This window comes from Salvelinus namaycush, chromosome 2 (assembly GCF_016432855.1).
Source record: "Salvelinus namaycush isolate Seneca chromosome 2, SaNama_1.0, whole genome shotgun sequence".
NCBI classification, from domain to species: domain Eukaryota; kingdom Metazoa; phylum Chordata; class Actinopteri; order Salmoniformes; family Salmonidae; genus Salvelinus; species Salvelinus namaycush.
In genome coordinates this window covers 57393387-57411102 of record NC_052308.1, presented here as the reverse complement: position 1 = coordinate 57411102, position 17716 = coordinate 57393387, and the positions used below count along the sequence as shown (strand labels likewise).

The following is a 17716-nucleotide window of genomic DNA, read 5'->3' as shown; positions in this document are numbered from 1 at the left end:
TCATTGTTCATTTGGAAGACGCATTTGCGACCAAGCTTTAACTTCCTGACTGATGTCTTAAGATGTTGCTTCAATATATCCACATAATTGTCCTCCCTCATGATGCCATCTATCTTGTGAAGTGCACCAGACCCTCCTGCAGCAAAGCACCCCCACAACATGATGCTGCCACCCCTGTGCTTCACGGTTGGGATGGTGTTCTTCGGCTTGCAAGCCTCCCCCTTTTTCCTCCAAACATAATGATGGTAATTATGACCAAACAGTTCTATTTTTGTTTCATCAGAGCAGAGGACATTTCTCCAAAAAGTACAATCTTTGTCCCCATGTGCAGTTGCAAACCATAGTCTGGCTTTTTTTTATGGCGTTGGAGCAGTGGCTTCTTCCTTGCTGAGCTGCCTTTCATGTTATGACGATATAGGACTCGTTTTATTGTGGATATAGATACTTTTGTAGCTGTTTCCTCCAGCATCTTCGCAAGGTCCTTTGCTGTTGTTCTGGGATTGATTTGCACTTTTCGCACCAAAGTACGTTCATCTCCAGGAGACAGAACGCGTCTCCTTTCTGAGCGGTATGACAGCTGCGTGGTCCCATGGTGTTTATACTTGCATACTATTGTTTGTACAGATGAACAATGCGTTTGGATGAACCAGACTTGTGGAGGTCTACAATGTTTTTTCTGAGGTCTTGGCTGATTTCTTTTGATTTTCCCATGATGTCAAGCAAAGAGGCACTGAGTTTGAAGGTAGGCCTTGAAATACATCCACAGGTACACCTCCAATTGACTCAAATTATGTCAATTAGCCTATCAGAAGCTTCTAAAGCCATGACATCATTTAATACAGTGAATTATAAGAGAAATAATCTGTCTGTAAACAATTGTTGGAAAAATTACTTGTGTCATGCACAAAGTAGATGTCCTAACCGACTTGCCAAAACTATAGTCTGTCAACAAGAAATGTGTGGAGTGGTTGAAAAACGAGTTTTAATGACTCCAATCTAAGTGTACGTAAACTTCCGACTTCAAATGTACCCTTGTCAAGCACTATTGTGCTTGCATCCTTCAGTTAATTTAACCCAGGAGAAAGATAGAGAGCTGTATGTGGATAAGCTGTAGAACAAGGTTCCCTAACTCGCCGATGGTTTTATTTGGCCCCCCAAGTTTTCTGAGGAAAAAATATATAAATAATTTATAATAATTGTGTGGAATTTTCATTTTTGGAGATAAAAGACTGCAAAAAAACACCAGGAAATCAGCTCCAAGTCATTTTTGTTAAAGAAATCTGTTCCCAAGTATTCCCATGCATAATAGAGAGACACGGCGTGATTGTGTACAAATGTGAGCAAGGTTTGAAACTATTATGCTTTAGTCAAACATTATGTCTGTTTGGGCTTCTTGCGGTCAAGTTGCAATCTACAAATTATTTGTAAGTATGTTCCGGCCCCCCGACTATCTGCTCAAGATAAAAATCAGCCCGCTGCAGAATCTAGTTCCTGTAGAACATCAACAGTGTGATTGAAGGTGCTCTTTGGTTTAGGGATATACTTTCGTAGTCTTGGAAAAGTGGCAAGTTAATCCATTTTAAGGAGTTATATAAAGAGTGTCTTGGTTTTCGTGATTTTCCAATTCATAAAGTGAATTGAAATTCATGAAATACATTTAAAAAAACTCCAAAACTCATTTGCTATGAAAGTGACTGGTCAGTCGACATGCTAAAGAGCTAAATAAACTGTATTTTTTTTAATAATTGGGCCGTTCCACGAAATGAGTCCCCTTTGATTTTGTAAGTCGAAACTGTGCACCAATACTGAATTTTAAAAGCATGTTATATCAATTACGTTCCCTTTAATATATACAGTGCCTTCGGAAAGTATTCAGACCCGTTAACATTTTGTTACGTTACAGCCTTATTCTGAAATCGATTAAAATTAAAATAAAAATCCTCAGCAAACTACACACAATACACCATAATGAAGAAGCGAAAACAGGTTTTTAGAAATGTTTGTAAATGTATTAAAAATAAAAAAACAAAATACCTTATTTACCTAAGTATTCAGACCTATTGCTATGAGACTCGAAATTGAGATCAGATGTATCCTGTTTCCATTGATCATCCTTGAGTTGTTTCTTCAACTTGATTGGGGTCCACCTGTGGTAAAATCGATTAATTGGACATGATTTGGAAAGGCACACACCTGTCTATATAAGGTCCCACAGTTGACAGTGCATGTCAGAGCAAAAACCAAGCCATGAGGTCGAAGGAATTGTCCGTAGAGCTCCGAGACAGAATTGTGTCAAGGCACAGATCTGGGGAAGGGTGCCAAAAAAAGTCTGCAGCATTGAAGGTCCCCAAGAACAGAGTAGCCTCCATCTTTCTTAAATGGAAGAAGTTTGGAACCACCAAGACTCTTCCTAGAGCTGGCCGCCGGCCAAACTGAGCAATCGGGGGAGAAGGGCCTTGGTCAACAACCAAGAACCCGATGGTCACTCTGAAAGAGCTCCAGAGTTCCTCTGTGGAGATGGGAGAACATGCCAGAAGGACAACATTCTCTGCAGCACTCCACCAATCAGGCCTTTATGGTAGAGTGGCCAGAGGAAGCCACTCCTCAGTAAAAGGCACATGACGACTCGCTTGGAGTTTGCCAAAAATGACCTAAAGAACTCTCAGACCATGAGAAACAAGATTCTCTGGTCTGATGAAACCAAGATTGAACTCTTTGGCCTTGAATGCCAAGCACCCGGTCTGCAGGAAACCTTACATCATCCCTATGGTGAAGCATGGTGGTGGTAGCATCATGCTGTGAGGATGTTTTTCAGCGGCAGGGACTGGGAGACTAGTCAGGATCGGTTTCATCATACCAGAGAACCTTGTTTCTCATGGTCGGAGACTTATTTAGGTGCCTTTTAGCAAACCCCAAGTGGGCTGTCATGTGCCTTTTACTGAGGAGTGGCTTAATGAAACCCTGCTCCAGAGCACTCAGGACCTCAGACTTGGGCGAAGGTTCACCTTCCAACAGGACAGCGACCCTTAGCACACAGCCAAGACAATGCAGGAGTGGCTTGGGACAAGTCTCTGAATGTCCTTGAGTGGCCCAGCCAGAGCCCAGACTTGAACCCGATCGAACATCTCTGGAGAGACCTGAAAATAGCTGTGCATCGACACTCCCAATCCAACCTGACAGAGCATGAGAGAATCTGCAGAGAAGAATGGAAGAAACTCCCCAAATACAGGTGTGCCAAGCTTGTAGCGTTATACCAAAGAAGACTCAAGGCTGTAATCGCTGCCAAAGGTGCTTCAACAAAGTACCTAGTAAAGGGTCTGAATACTTATGTAAATGTGATATTACATTTTTTCTACATTTTCCGAAAAGTTCTAAAAACCTGTTTTTGTTTTGTCATTATGGGGTATTGTGTGTAGATTGGTGAGGGGGAAAAAACAATTTAATCAATTTTAGAATAAGGCTGTAACATAAGAACATTTGGAAAAAGTCAAGGGGTCTGAATACTTTCCGAATGCAATGTAGGCCACATGGAGAGTTCAATAAATCAGATTCTTTATATGAATAAAGACTTGCTAAAGGGCCAAAACTCTGCCTTTTGAAATATCCCTCTTTGCACCCTCTATTACTTCACGGAAGATTTTAACCCATGAAGCCCTAGTTATTTTGTTGCTTCGACAAAGTAATTTCTGAAGATTATTATTTATTTCATATGATTCATTTTAAGGTAAAACAAAACGGTCCCTCATTTTAGGGTCAACCCTGTTATGGGAACTGAACTCTTGATTTGATATGGTGAAACTAACGCTTTTAAAATACACGACTGTTCAAATTTTGGGGTCACTTAGAAATGCCCTTGTTTTTGAAAGAAAAACACATTTTTTGTCCATTAAAATAACATCAAATTGATCAGAAATTCAATGTAGACATTGTTAATGTTGTAAATGACTATTGTAGCTGGAAACGGCAGATTTTTAATGGAATATCTACATAGGCGTACAGAGGCCCATTATCAGTAACCATCACTCCTGTGTTCCAATGAAACATTGCTGATAGGGGGCGCTGTTTTCACTTTGGGAAAAAATCGTGCCCAAATTAAACGGCCTCGTACTCTGTTCTAGATCATACAATATGCATATTATTATTACTATTGGATAGAAAACACTCTGAAGATTCTAAAACTGTTTGAATTATATCTGTGAGTAAAACAGAACTCATTTGGCAGCAAACTTCCAAACAGGAAGTGAAAATTCTGAAAATGGGGCTCTGTGTCAGGGCCTGCCTATTCAACTGGCTTATATTTATGGATCTGTATGCACTTCATATGCCTTCCACTAGATGTCAACAGGCAGTAGAATGTTGAATGGGGTGTCTAGCTTGATGTGAGACCGAATGAGAGCTTTTGGAGTGACAGGTCCGCTCTATTGGCAGTATTCAACTGCGCACCAGGGAACCTCACATTGTCTTCTGAAATGCGTTAGGTATACACGACGAAATGCTCCAGCTCGGATTTTATTGGATACATATGAGAAAAACATCATAAAGTTGGATTTTCAACCGAGTTTGACCAGTTTATTCGACGTTTATTGGGACTTTTGGAATTTTTCGTTCCATGCGCTAAGAGTTCTTGGACATGTGCCCTCCACATGGCTAGCCAAAGTTGCTAATTCGACAGAAGAAATGGACATTCTAAAACAAAACAACGATTTATTCTGGAACTAGGACTCCTTGCACAACATTCTGATGGAAGATCATCAAAAGTAAGAGAATATTTATGATGTTATTTCATATTTTTGTGGTTTGTGTTGGCTCCAACAAGGCGGAGAATTGTTGGGCGCTGTCTCACAATATTGCATGCTGTACGTTGTACTAAAGTTATTTTTTTAAATCTAACACAGCGGTTGCATTAAGAATCTTTCATTTGCTGTACAACATGTATTTTTTAGTAAAGTTTATGATGAGTTTTTTGGTTAGATTACGTGACTGTCCAAAATATCTCCGGACAATTTTGTGCAATATGGATACGTATTAACAATGTAAAACTAAAATGTATACCTCTAAATATGCACATTTTCAAACAAAACATAAATGTATTGTATAACATGATGTTATAAGACTGTCATCTGATGAAGTTGTTCAAAGGTTAGTGATTAATTTTATCTCTATTTGTGGGTTTTGTGAAAGCTATGTTAGCGGTGAAAACATGGTGAAAACATGGCGTTGTGTGTTTGGCTATTGTGGTGAGCTAATATAAATATATATTGTGTTTTCGTTGGAAAACATTTTAAAAATCGGAAATGATGGCTGGATTCACAAGATGTTTATCTTTCATTTGCTGTATTGGACTTGTGATTTCATGAAATTATATTATATGATATCCCTGTGGCGCTAGGCTAGGCTATGCTAGTCAGCTCTTTTGATGAGGAGGATCCCGGATCCGGGAGGGTGACTCGTTAGAGGTTAAAGAAGCAATAAAACTGGCCTCCTTTAGATAAGTTGAGTATCTGGAGCATCAGCATTTGTGGGTTCGATTACAGGCTCAAAATGGCTAGAAACAAATAACTTTCTTCTGAAACTCGTCAGTCTATTCTTGTTCTGAGAAATTAAGGCTATTCCATGCGAGAAATTGCCAAGAAACTGAACATCTCGTACAATGCTGTGTGCTACTCCCTTCACAACAGCGCAAACCGGCTCTAACCAGAATAGATAGAGGAATGGTAGGCCCCGGTGCACAACTGAGCACGAGGACAAGTACATTAGAGTGTCTAGTTTGAGAAACAGACGCCTCACAAGTCCTCAACTGGCAGCTTCATTAAATAGTACCCGCAAAACACCAGTGTCAATATCAACAGTGAAGAGGCGACTCCGGGATGCTGGCCATCTAGGCAGAGTTTCTCTGTCCAGTGTCTGTGTTCTTTTGTCGATCTCTAGTCTGTTTCTTTGCAACTCTGCCTAGAAGGCCAGCATCCCGGAGTCGTCTCTTCACTGTTGACAATGAGACTGGTGTTTTGCCGGTACTATTTAATGAGGAACATTGCCTTTACATTTCACTCATTCAATAAAGTTGAAATTCAGCAATATAGAATGAATCTAGCCCTTAATTTACCTTCTTGAAGATGGTCAACATGGACACGTTTTGCTCCTCTTCTCCTTTCTCCTTGAAAACTGGTCTAGTCTCTGCTGCATTTTCTGAGGGGTTAAGGAACAAGGCAATCCATTAACTGCAGTTTAAACAATAACAAAGCAGAGACCCCCTCCACTGTTTCAGTAAACAGCTGAGGGATGGGGCTGGAGAAATGTAACCACTTTCAAATTCATAGACAGAGCTGTAGATGCAAGGACTGACCATCCATGATATTAACATTACAGTTTTAACCATGTTTTGAGGCTATAGAGTGTTTGTTTACAATAAAACAAACAGGAGTACAGCATGATTGGGGCCATACTTGCAAACATAAAAGTTTTTCTAAGTACATTTTTTTGCTTTGTCTCAAAATGTGCATCAGCCAGTTGCATGTGATACAATGCTACATGTATTGATAGCTGTTCCCATAAGATAGCCTAGCACATTTAGCCCTAACCTGACCAGCTGTCCGGTGATTATTTCCTCTAACAAATTCCGCATCAGCCTATCAAAGATATTAGACTTCATGTCCACCAAACAATATAATTTCTGAAAATAGGTCTTGGCCACCAGAGGGATATTTTAAACCTCCAAATTCAAGGTTACTTTTGTTCCACTTGGTCTTTCACAATTATAGTGTGGAAATATTGCATGATGCATCCTTGACTAGTCTACTAGCTTCTAACGTTAGAACAATTCAAGAGGCACGTTTTTACATAGTTTATTCAGAAAGTATTCAAGACCCCTTGACTTTTTCCACATTTTGTTACATTACAGCCTTATTCTAAAATTGATTGAATAGTTTTTTTCTCTCATCAATCTACACACAATACTCCACAATAACAAAGCAAAAACTGTTTTTAGAAAATGTTGCTAATTTATAAAACATAAGAAACTGAAATTGTACATTTACAATTATTGACAATTACAACAAGTATTCAGATCCTTTACTCAGTACTTTGTTGAAGCACCTTTGGCAGCGATTACAGCCATGAGTCTTCTTGGGTATGATGCTAGAAGCTTGGCACGCCTGGTTTGGGAGAGTTTCTCCCATTCTTCTCTGCAGATGCTCTCAAGCTCTGTCAGGTTGGATGGGGAGCGTTGCTGCACAGCTATTTTCAGTTATATCCAGAGATGTTCAACTCCGGGCTCTGGCTGGGCCATTCAAGGACATTCAGAGACTTGTCCCGAAGCCACTCCTGCATTGTCTTGGCTGTGTGCTTAGGGTCGTTGTCCCGTTGGAAGGTGAACCTTCGCCCCAGTCTGAGGTCCTGAGCAATCTGGATCAGGTTTTCATCAAGGAGCTCTCTGTACTTTGCTCAGTTCATATTTCCCTAGGTCCTGACTAGTCTCCCAGTCCCTGCCGTTGAAAAACATCCCCAAAGCATGATGCTGCCACCACCATGTTTCACCGTAGGGATGGTGCCAAGTTTCCTCCAGATGTGACGCTTGGCATTCTGGCCAAAGAGTTCAATCTTGGTTTCATCAGACCAGAGAATGTTGTTTCACATGGTCAAAGAGTACTTTAGGTGCCTTTTGGCAAACTCCAAGCGGGCTGTCATGTGCCTTTTACTGAGGAGTGGCTTCCGTCTGGCCACTCTACCATAAAGGCCTGATTGGTGGAGTGCTACAGAGATGGCTGTCTATCTGGAAGGTTCTCCCTTCTCCACAGAGGAACTTTGGAGCTCTGTCAGACTGACCATTGCATTCTTGGTCACCTCCCTGACCTCCCTGACTAAGGCCCTTCTTCCCTGTTTGCTCAGTTTGGCAGGGCGGCCAGCTCTAGGAAGAGTCTTAGTGGTTCCAAATTTCTTCCATTTAAGAATGATGGAGGCCACTGTGTTCTTGGGGACCTTCAATGAGTGCAATAAATGTTTTGGCACCCTTCTTCAGATCTGTGCATCGACACAATCCTGTCTCGGAACTCTACGGACAATTCCTTTGAGCTCATGGCTTGGTTTTTGCTCTGACATGCACTGTCAACAATGGGACCTTATATAGACAGGTGTGTGCCTTTCCAAATCATGCCCAATCAATTGAATGTACCACAGGTGCACTACAATCACGTTGTAGAAACATCTCAAGGATGATCAACGGAAACAGGATGCACCTGAGCTCAATTTCGGGTCTCATAGCTAAGGGTCTGAATACTTATGTAAATAAGGTTTTTCTGTTTTATAGTTTTAATACATTTGCAAAAATTTATAAAATCCAGTTTTTACATTATTGGCTATTTTGTGTAGAATGATGAGGAAAAACATGTATTTAATCAATTTAAAAATAATGCCGTAATGTAACAAATAGTGGAAAAGTCAAGGGGTCGGAATACTTTCCAAATGCACTGTATATGACATAATCCCACAATTTAGTTTCACATCGATGTACTTTTATCATCAGTTTCACATCGATGTACTTTTAAATATAAATGAAGTGTATACAACATGTAAGTTTATCGTACATCCCCTCAAAAACACAGAGCCTTATGAACTTAAATAGTGGTCATGTACCATTATCACCATTGCTACCAGGTGGTACACATTGCTAAAGTGGTTGACTCTAAATCAACAGTGCGTGTTAAGAATGGATACGAGCTCCACTTGCATCAAGCTTTTCTGTTAAATCCCCAATGGTTTTAAGGGCCCGGGGCTGGCCAAATTCAATGTTTAATAAACTATTTGTATTTTTTTATTATTTTTTTACCTACAAGGGTCCTACAATTCTAAATAAAATAGCTAAATGATCCTTGGTCATAGGATCATTTAGCTATTGTATTTAGAATGTTAATATCTAAATCTGTGGTTGGCATGAATTTTGGGTTGATAAATAGGCTATAATTTCTGTCAAAATAGGGCTCCAAAATTGCAGATGTATTTTGTTTAATAGAGAATAATTTGCCTACATATTTTTGTGTACAAATATCACATAACCTAATTCACTTGAGGGTAGGTCAGGTAGGGCGGCAACGCCTTCGGAGAGGCTGGTGGATGCTGTGTCTTCTGGGCATTGTGATTGATAAGACTATGAATTACTTTTAGATGGGCCGGGGTCCCTTTTATAGGGCTGGAGGGGGGCTGGAGAGGAGTCATCATGGGATAAATTATACAATTATTATCACAGTTTGAATTTTGAAAACTCCTGTCTTTAGTGACATCATAGTAGCCTAGTATTTGCATGATGATGCAATAGAAACTGTGACATACCAAACACAAAAAACAGGAAAATAAACAAAAATACAAAACACAGCGGAATATAAAGTTGATTATTCGATGTGGGAGGACCTTCTTTTGACCCTGAAATGAAGAAAATCTGCCAGAAATTGCAGGAGGAGACCTTCCTGCAGCTTAGAATCCTTAGTATATTAAAATATAGATTTGTAATCACCTGGTACCCCTGCATATGCACTTGATAATGTAAGAATATTTCGAAGATATATACACAACGAAGAGGACTAAAGGTCAAGAGGATTAAAAGTCAATAGAGTACTAACGATCAATGGAAATAGTGTTTTTTCTGTAATAGGGAACTGTCCCCCTTGCCCCTGTCCCCCTTGCTGTCCGGTCGCATTCCGCTTCGCTCCACAGGTAGTATCACATTTCATTTCATTTCATTACAGTACAACGGTTTGATTTGCTTGATCTTAGCTAGCTACATAGCCGTCTTTGTATCTAAGATAATTGGGTAGTTTAGACTATCGGTTAGCTAGCCAGCTATTTTCGTCCTTTTAACGTAACGTAACGTAACGTAGTCAACACTGCTAGCTAGCCAGCTAGCCACCGAATAGCAGCACTGTAGAAACTATTACATTCAACGGAACAACGGAACGACTTGATTAGTGTAGTGTTAGCTAGCTACATAGTTGTCTTTGCTGTCTTTGTATCTAAGATAGTTGCGTTAGCTAGCCAGTTTCGGTTAGCTAGCCAGCTATTTTCGTTCTTTTAACGTAACGTAACGTAGTCAACACTGCTAGCTAGCTAGCCAGCTAGCCACCGAATAGCAGCACTGTAGAAACTATTACATTCAACGGAACAACGGAACGACTTGATTAGTGTAGTGTTAGCAGCACTGTAGAAACTATTACATTCGTAGTCTAGAGTAATTATCGGTTAGCTAGCCAGCTATTTTCGTCCGCCGCGCTGCCGTTCTCCTACCTAGTCACACTGCTAGCTAGCCAACTTCTACCGAATAGCAGCACTGTAGAAACTATTACATTACAACGGAACGATTTGATTAGTGTAGTGTTAGCTAGCTACATAGTTGTCTTTGCTGTCCTTGTATCTAAGACAATTGTGTAGTTTAGACTAATTATCTAGCCAGTTACCGAGGTTACCTAGCTAGCTATCGAGGTTACCTAGCCAGCTACACTTTCTAACAAAGTCAACAACGCAGCCACTGCTAGCTAGCCTACTTCAGCAGTACTGTATCATTTTAATCACTTTAGTCAATAAGATTTTTGCAACGTAAGCTTAACTTTCTGAACATTCGAGACGTGTAGTCCACTTGTCATTCCAATCTCCTTTGCATTAGCGTAGCCTCTTCTGTAGCCTGTCAACTATGTGTCTGTCTATCCCTGTTCTCTCCTCTCTGCACAGACCATACAAACGCTTCACACCGCGTGGCCGCGGCCACCCTAACCTGGTGGTCCCAGCGCGCACGACCCACGTGGAGTTCCAGGTCTCCGGCAGCCTCTGGAACTGCCGATCTGCGGCCAACAAGGCAGAGTTCATCTCAGCCTATGCTTCCCTCCAGTCCCTCGACTTCTTGGCACTGACGGAAACATGGATCACCACAGATAACACTGCCACTCCTACTGCTCTCTCCTCGTCTGCCCACGTGTTCTCGCACACCCCGAGAGCTTCTGGTCAGCGGGGTGGTGGCACCGGGATCCTCATCTCTCCCAAGTGGTCATTCTCTCTTTCTCCCCTTACCCATCTGTCTATCGCCTCCTTTGAATTCCATGCTGTCACAGTTACCAGCCCTTTCAAGCTTAACATCCTTATCATTTATCGCCCTCCAGGTTCCCTCGGAGAGTTCATCAATGAGCTTGATGCCTTGATAAGCTCCTTTCCTGAGGACGGCTCACCTCTCACAGTTCTGGGTGACTTTAACCTCCCCACGTCTACCTTTGACTCATTCCTTTCTGCCTCCTTCTTTCCACTCCTCTCCTCTTTTGACCTCACCCTCTCACCTTCCCCCCTTACTCACAAGGCAGGCAATACGCTTGACCTCATCTTTACTAGATGCTGTTCTTCCACTAACCTCATCGCAACTCCCCTCCAAGTCTCCGACCACTACCTTGTATCCTTTTCCCTCTCGCTCTCATCCAACACTTCCCACACTGCCCCTACTCGGATGGTATCGCGCCGTCCCAACCTTCGCTCTCTCTCCCCCGCTACTCTCTCCTCTTCCATCCTATAATCTCTTCCCTCTGCTCAAACCTTCTCTAACGTATCTCCTGACTCTGCCTCCTCAACCCTCCTCTCCTCCCTTTCTGCATCCTTTGACTCTCTATGTCCCCTATCCTCCAGGCCGGCTCGGTCCTCCCCTCCTGCTCCGTGGCTCGACGACTCATTGCGAGTTCACAGAACAGGGCTCCGGGCAGCCGAGCGGAAATGGAGGAAAACTCGCCTCCCTGCGGACCTGGCATCCTTTCACTCCCTCCTCTCTACATTTTCCTCTTCTGTCTCTGCTGCTAAAGCCACTTTCTACCACTCTAAATTCCAAGCATCTGCCTCTAACCCTAGGAAGCTCTTTGCCACCTTCTCCTCCCTCCTGAATCCTCCCCCCCCCCCCCCCCTCCTCCCTCTCTGCAGATGACTTCGTCAACCATTTTGAAAAGAAGGTCGACGACATCCGATCCTCGTTTGCTAAGTCAAACGGCACCGCTGGTTCTGCTCACACTGCCCTACCCTGTGCTCTGACCTCTTTCTCCCCTCTCTCTCCAGATGAAATCTCGCGTCTTGTGACGGCCGGCCGCCCAACAACCTGCCCGCTTGACCCTATCCCCTCCTCTCTTCTCCAGACCATTTCCGGAGACCTTCTCCCTTACCTCACCTCGCTCATCAACTCATCCCTGACCGCTGGCTACGTCCCTTCCGTCTTCAAGAGAGCGAGAGTTGCACCCCTTCTGAAAAAACCTACACTCGATCCCTCCGATGTCAACAACTACAGACCAGTATCCCTTCTTTCTTTTCTCTCCAAAACTCTTGAACGTGCCGTCCTTGGCCAGCTCTCCTGCTATCTCTCTCAGAATGACCTTCTTGATCCAAATCAGTCAGGTTTCAAGACTAGTCATTCAACTGAGACTGCTCTTCTCTGTATCACGGAGGCGCTCCGCACTGCTAAAGCTAACTCTCTCTCCTCTGCTCTCATCCTTCTAGACCTATCGGCTGCCTTCGATACTGTGAACCATCAGATCCTCCTCTCCACCCTCTCCGAGTTGGGCATCTCCGGCGCGGCCCACGCCTGGATTGCGTCCTACCTGACAGGTCGCTCCTACCAGGTGGCGTGGCGAGAATCTGTCTCCTCACCACGTGCTCTCACCACTGGTGTCCCCCAGGGCTCTGTTCTAGGCCCTCTCCTATTCTCGCTATACACCAAGTCACTTGGCTCTGCCATAACCTCACATGGTCTCTCCTATCATTGCTATGCAGACGACACACAATTAATCTTCTCCTTTCCCCCTTCTGATGACCAGGTGGCGAATCGCATCTCTGCATGTCTGGCAGACATATCAGTGTGGATGACGGATCACCACCTCAAGCTGAACCTCGGCAAGACGGAGCTGCTCTTCCTCCCGGGGAAGGACTGCCCGTTCCATGATCTCGCCATCACGGTTGACAACTCCATTGTGTCCTCCTCCCAGAGCGCTAAGAACCTTGGCATGATCCTGGACAACACCCTGTCGTTCTCAAATAACATCAAGGCGGTGGCCCGTTCCTGTAGGTTCATGCTCTACAACATCCGCAGAGTACGACCCTGCCTCACACAGGAAGCGGCGCAGGTCCTAATCCAGGCACTTGTCATCTCCCGTCTGGATTACTGCAACTCGCTGTTGGCTGGGCTCCCTGCCTGTGCCATTAAACCCCTACAACTCATCCAGAACGCCGCAGCCCGTCTGGTGTTCAACCTTCCCAAGTTCTCTCACGTCACCCCGCTCCTCCGCTCTCTCCACTGGCTTCCAATTGAAGCTCGCATCCGCTACAAGACCATGGTGCTTGCCTACGGAGCTGTGAGGGGAACGGCACCTCAGTACCTTCAGGCTCTGATCAGGCCCTACACCCAAACAAGGGCACTGCGTTCATCCACCTCTGGCCTGCTCGCCTCCCTACCACTGAGGAAGTACAGTTCCCGCTCAGCCCAGTCAAAACTGTTCGCCGCTCTGGCACCCCAATGGTGGAACAAACTCCCTCACGACGCCAGGACAGCGGAGTCAATCACCACCTTCCGGAGACACCTGAAACCCCACCTCTTTAAGGAATACCTAGGATAGGATAAAGTAATCCTTCTGACCCCCCCCCCCCCCTTAAAAGATTTAGATGCACTATTGTAAAGTGGCTGTTCCACTGGATGTCATAAGGTGAATGCACCAATTTGTAAGTCGCTCTGGATAAGAGCGTCTGCTAAATGACTTAAATGTAAATGTAAATGTATTGATCAATGGGTCAATGGGTCAATGTCAGAGACATGGGAGGAATTTGTCTACTCATTGAGCCTGAAATAGGATACTTGTCATTTGGCCATTGGCCCAGTTTTATTGCAAGGAATTCTAATTGGTCAACCACAGGCTAGGGTTGGGTTATAAAAGTAAATTCTGTCCCTTTGTTCTGTGGAGAGAATCACTGAATAAAGAATCACTGAGGACAGGGGAGAATGAACATCTACCTCTCAGCATAACATCTATGATTTGTCCTTTTTGAATAAACCTATTTTTCTCCCCCTGGTTTGCTTTGGGGTCTGTGTTATTGAAGAGTAACATCAACTGCTAACAGTAGGCTACTGGCACTCGCTGTATGTTAGCCTACTTTTACTCCTTATTGTTATTCACTGTGTATTCAGGCTATTACTCCTGTCACTTAAAAAATATATATATATATATCTTAATCTTAACTCTGCATTGTTGGAAAACTACCCATAAGTCAGCATGTCATTGTTAGTCTACACCTGATGTTTACGAAGTATGTGACAAATACACATTTATTTGATTTGATCTTAAGGTTTTGGCTGCACATCCCTTTTCAAAACTATCACAATAAATGTAATTCTACATTTCAAAAGAATAACAATATCTCACCTGAAATTCAAACTTGCCGCAAGAGGCGAAAAGTGCCAGGAGCCAGGCTCACTAAACTGCGAGCAAATCATTCAGTTGCCATTTTGCGTACGTTGTACCTTTGATCATCAGGTGCCGTTTGATTTCTGTTAAGGGTGTTCTTATGGAAACGTGTTCCATCACGTACATCTACATCAACATTTGTAATTGGCTGATGCAGAACTTGTTACCGGATATAATCACTGCCACCTGGTCAGGTTAGCATAGGGCTAAATGTGCCAGGTTATCTTATGGGAACAGGTATACATGTAGCGTTGTATCACGTGCAACTACATCGACGATTGTATAACCACCTACAAGGCTACTTGCATAGGGTATTGGCTGATGTGCATTTTGAGATGGAGCATACATTTACACTATGGACCCGCTTATATTTTGGGTTCTGGTGGCGTTAGACAACTACCCACTGGGCACAGACGCCAATTCAACGTCTAATCCACATTGGCTCAGCGTAATTTCATTGAAATTACGTGGAAAGAACTTTGATTCAACCAGTGTGTAAGCTCATGAAAAATTATAATAAAGCTAATTTACAAAATAAACCCAGAATATAATTGTCTTTCATTTGAAATGGATAACATTGCCTAGTTCATCATCTGCTAGCTTTATGTACAATTGATTACATACTTAAGCAATAAGGCCCGAGGGGGTGACCAGTTGGTAACCAGTTTATAAAAGCAATGAAACACCTCGGGGGGTGTTTGGTATATGTGTTTTGGTATATGGCCAATATACCACTGCTAAGGGCTGTTCTTAAGCACGATGCAAAGTGCCTGAACACAGCCCTTAGCCGTGGTATATTGGCCATATTCCACAAACCTCCGAGGTGCCTTATTGCTATTATAAACTGCTTACCAACATAAATAGAACAGGAAAAACAAATGTTTTGTCATACCCGTGGTATACGGTCTGATAAAGCACAGCTGTCAGCCAATCAGAAATCAGGGTTCAAACCACCCAGTTAATTATAAGTTATATTCTTTAAGAATCAATGGTTATATATTACGAATTGAAAAGTCCAAAAATGTATGTAGCAATTGCAGATTGCCTCTTTAATGTATTTCTATCTCCATGATTGTTAAAATAGGTAATACAAATATGTTTGAATAGAAATTCAATGGGTGTCTAAGTAAATGCAAGACTTGGATTACCTTTTCTATACAATAAAATAAAAATGACAAATCTCTTTGTCTTATTTCTACATTTAATATTTTCACAAATCTAAGAAACAGAAATGGCTGTCGTTTTACCTTTCTTGAGTAGATCCAGCTTGTTCTCCTCATCACTAACTCTGTTTCTACTTTGGGTCTTGTAATATTGGTAGAACTCCTAAAGTAAGGTTCAGAACGACCAATTATCTCACAGTGGGGATGGTAGTTAAACGGAGGAGATCAACTGGAATGGATCAAATGGAGGTATTATGCATTTTGTTTCCTTTAACAACACTGGAAAATGAATAATGGTGAATTATAGTAGTGAATTAAATGTTGTGAAAGGGTAACCATTTGTGAAAGGGTAACCATAACCAACTCAGATTTTTCACCTTAAAATGCATACCAAAGAAAAACCATTGATTTCAAAGAATAACAAACCATACAACTCTATGCACAAGGACTACTTTTAACAATTTCTACAGAGAATGTTACAAAAACTATTTTTTTTGTCATTTGCATTTGTTCTGTGCAGATGCAAAGTTTGGTCATTATTACGGTAAAATTGCCCGAAAGCATTACTTGCATTACTTATTATCATTGAGTAAACTCACTTTTTCAGCCAAATTGATGTAATAACTTATAAAATCCAGAGTTGAGTTATTACCAGTTTAGGGAGGACCACATAGGATATTATGGCCAATAAGATCACTGCACAGGCTGTGATGAAGTATCCAAAAGCAGCGTCATTTATCTCCGAGCCACCTGGGGAAGGAGAGAGAGACAGAGAGCGAGAGAGATATTTGATTTTGGAATGCCACTGTTGCCCTCCCCTGTATCATCTCTCAGACTTACTTGCGATAGCACAGATCATGGAGAAGGCAGCGAAAGTTCCCGCCATGCCTTGCCCACTCATGATGGGTGTGGTGTATTTGGTAGGCAGTTTGCCTGCCATGCCAAACAGACTGCCCTGCAGGATAGCGCCAAAGGCTGAAGAGGTTGTAAAAAAACAACAGTCATAATTCTGATCAGAGTCCAGTCATTACAACAAGGAATTATCGCTTGACAAATGAATGACTACTCAATGACAGTGATCCCAATATGCCCCATTTACTGATCGTACACTCCCCTACATATTTATTTGGACAGTGAAGCAAAATCTTTTAATTTGGTTCTGTTCCCTCGTATTTTGGATTTGAGATCAAATGTTTCATGAGGCGACAGTACAGAATGTCTGTCACCTTTTATTTGAGGGTATTATCATACACATCTGTTTTACCATTTAGAAATGGAAGTATTTGAACAAATTCCCTTATAGTGTATTAAAGTAGTCAACATTTTTGTATTTGGTTTCCATATTCCTAGCACACAATGACACAATGACTACATCAAACTTGTGACTCTACAAACTTGTTGGATGCATTTGCAGTTTGTTTTCGTTGTGTTTCGGATTATGTTGTGCCCAATAGAAATGATGGTAAATAACTGAAAGCGAGAACCACCACATTTAATCATGGCAAGGCAACTGTAAACATGACCGAATACAAACAGTGTTATTCACTCCGCAAGGCAATCAAACAAGCAAAGCAACAGTATAGAGACAGTAGAGTCGTAGAGTCGCAATTCAACGGCTCAAACACGAGACATTTGTGGCCTATAGGACAATTACAGTGCCACTACCAAAGACTGTGGACCAACATGAGTAAAACATTTAAACGTGTTAACCCTTGCATTCCTTGCCACATCCTCAGAGCATGCGCAGAGACCAGCTGGCTGGTGTGTTTACTGACATATTCAATCAATCCCTAACCCAGTCTGCGGTCTCCATTGTTCCTGTTCTCAAGAAAGCAAAGGTAACATCATGAAGTGCTTTGAGAGACTATCACCTCCACCCTACCTGATACCCTAGACCCACACCAATTTGCTTACCGCCCCAAAAGATCCACAGACGATGCAATCGCCATCGCATTGCCCTATCCCATCAGGACAAGAGGAATACCTATGTATTGGGGCGGCAGGTAGCCTTAGAGCATTGGGCCAGTAACCGAAAGGTTGCTGGATCGAATCCCCGAGCTGACAAGGTAAAAATCTGTCGTTCTGCCTATGAACAAGGCA

General features: G+C 42.5%; 1 protein-coding gene across 1 annotated transcript in view; it reads right to left on the bottom strand.

Moving 5' to 3' along the window:
• The window catches only part of slc29a1b (solute carrier family 29 member 1b), a 43926-nt gene that overhangs the window by 6187 nt on the left and 20023 nt on the right, over positions 1-17716 (bottom strand). Inside the window, exons 6-9 of the mRNA XM_039015396.1 lie at positions 16457-16591; positions 16269-16366; positions 15701-15779; positions 6104-6186 (exon numbers count right to left, since the gene is read on the bottom strand). Of these exons, the coding sequence (XP_038871324.1) occupies positions 6104-6186; positions 15701-15779; positions 16269-16366; positions 16457-16591 (395 nt within the window). The remainder of the gene's footprint in view (positions 1-6103; positions 6187-15700; positions 15780-16268; positions 16367-16456; positions 16592-17716) is intronic.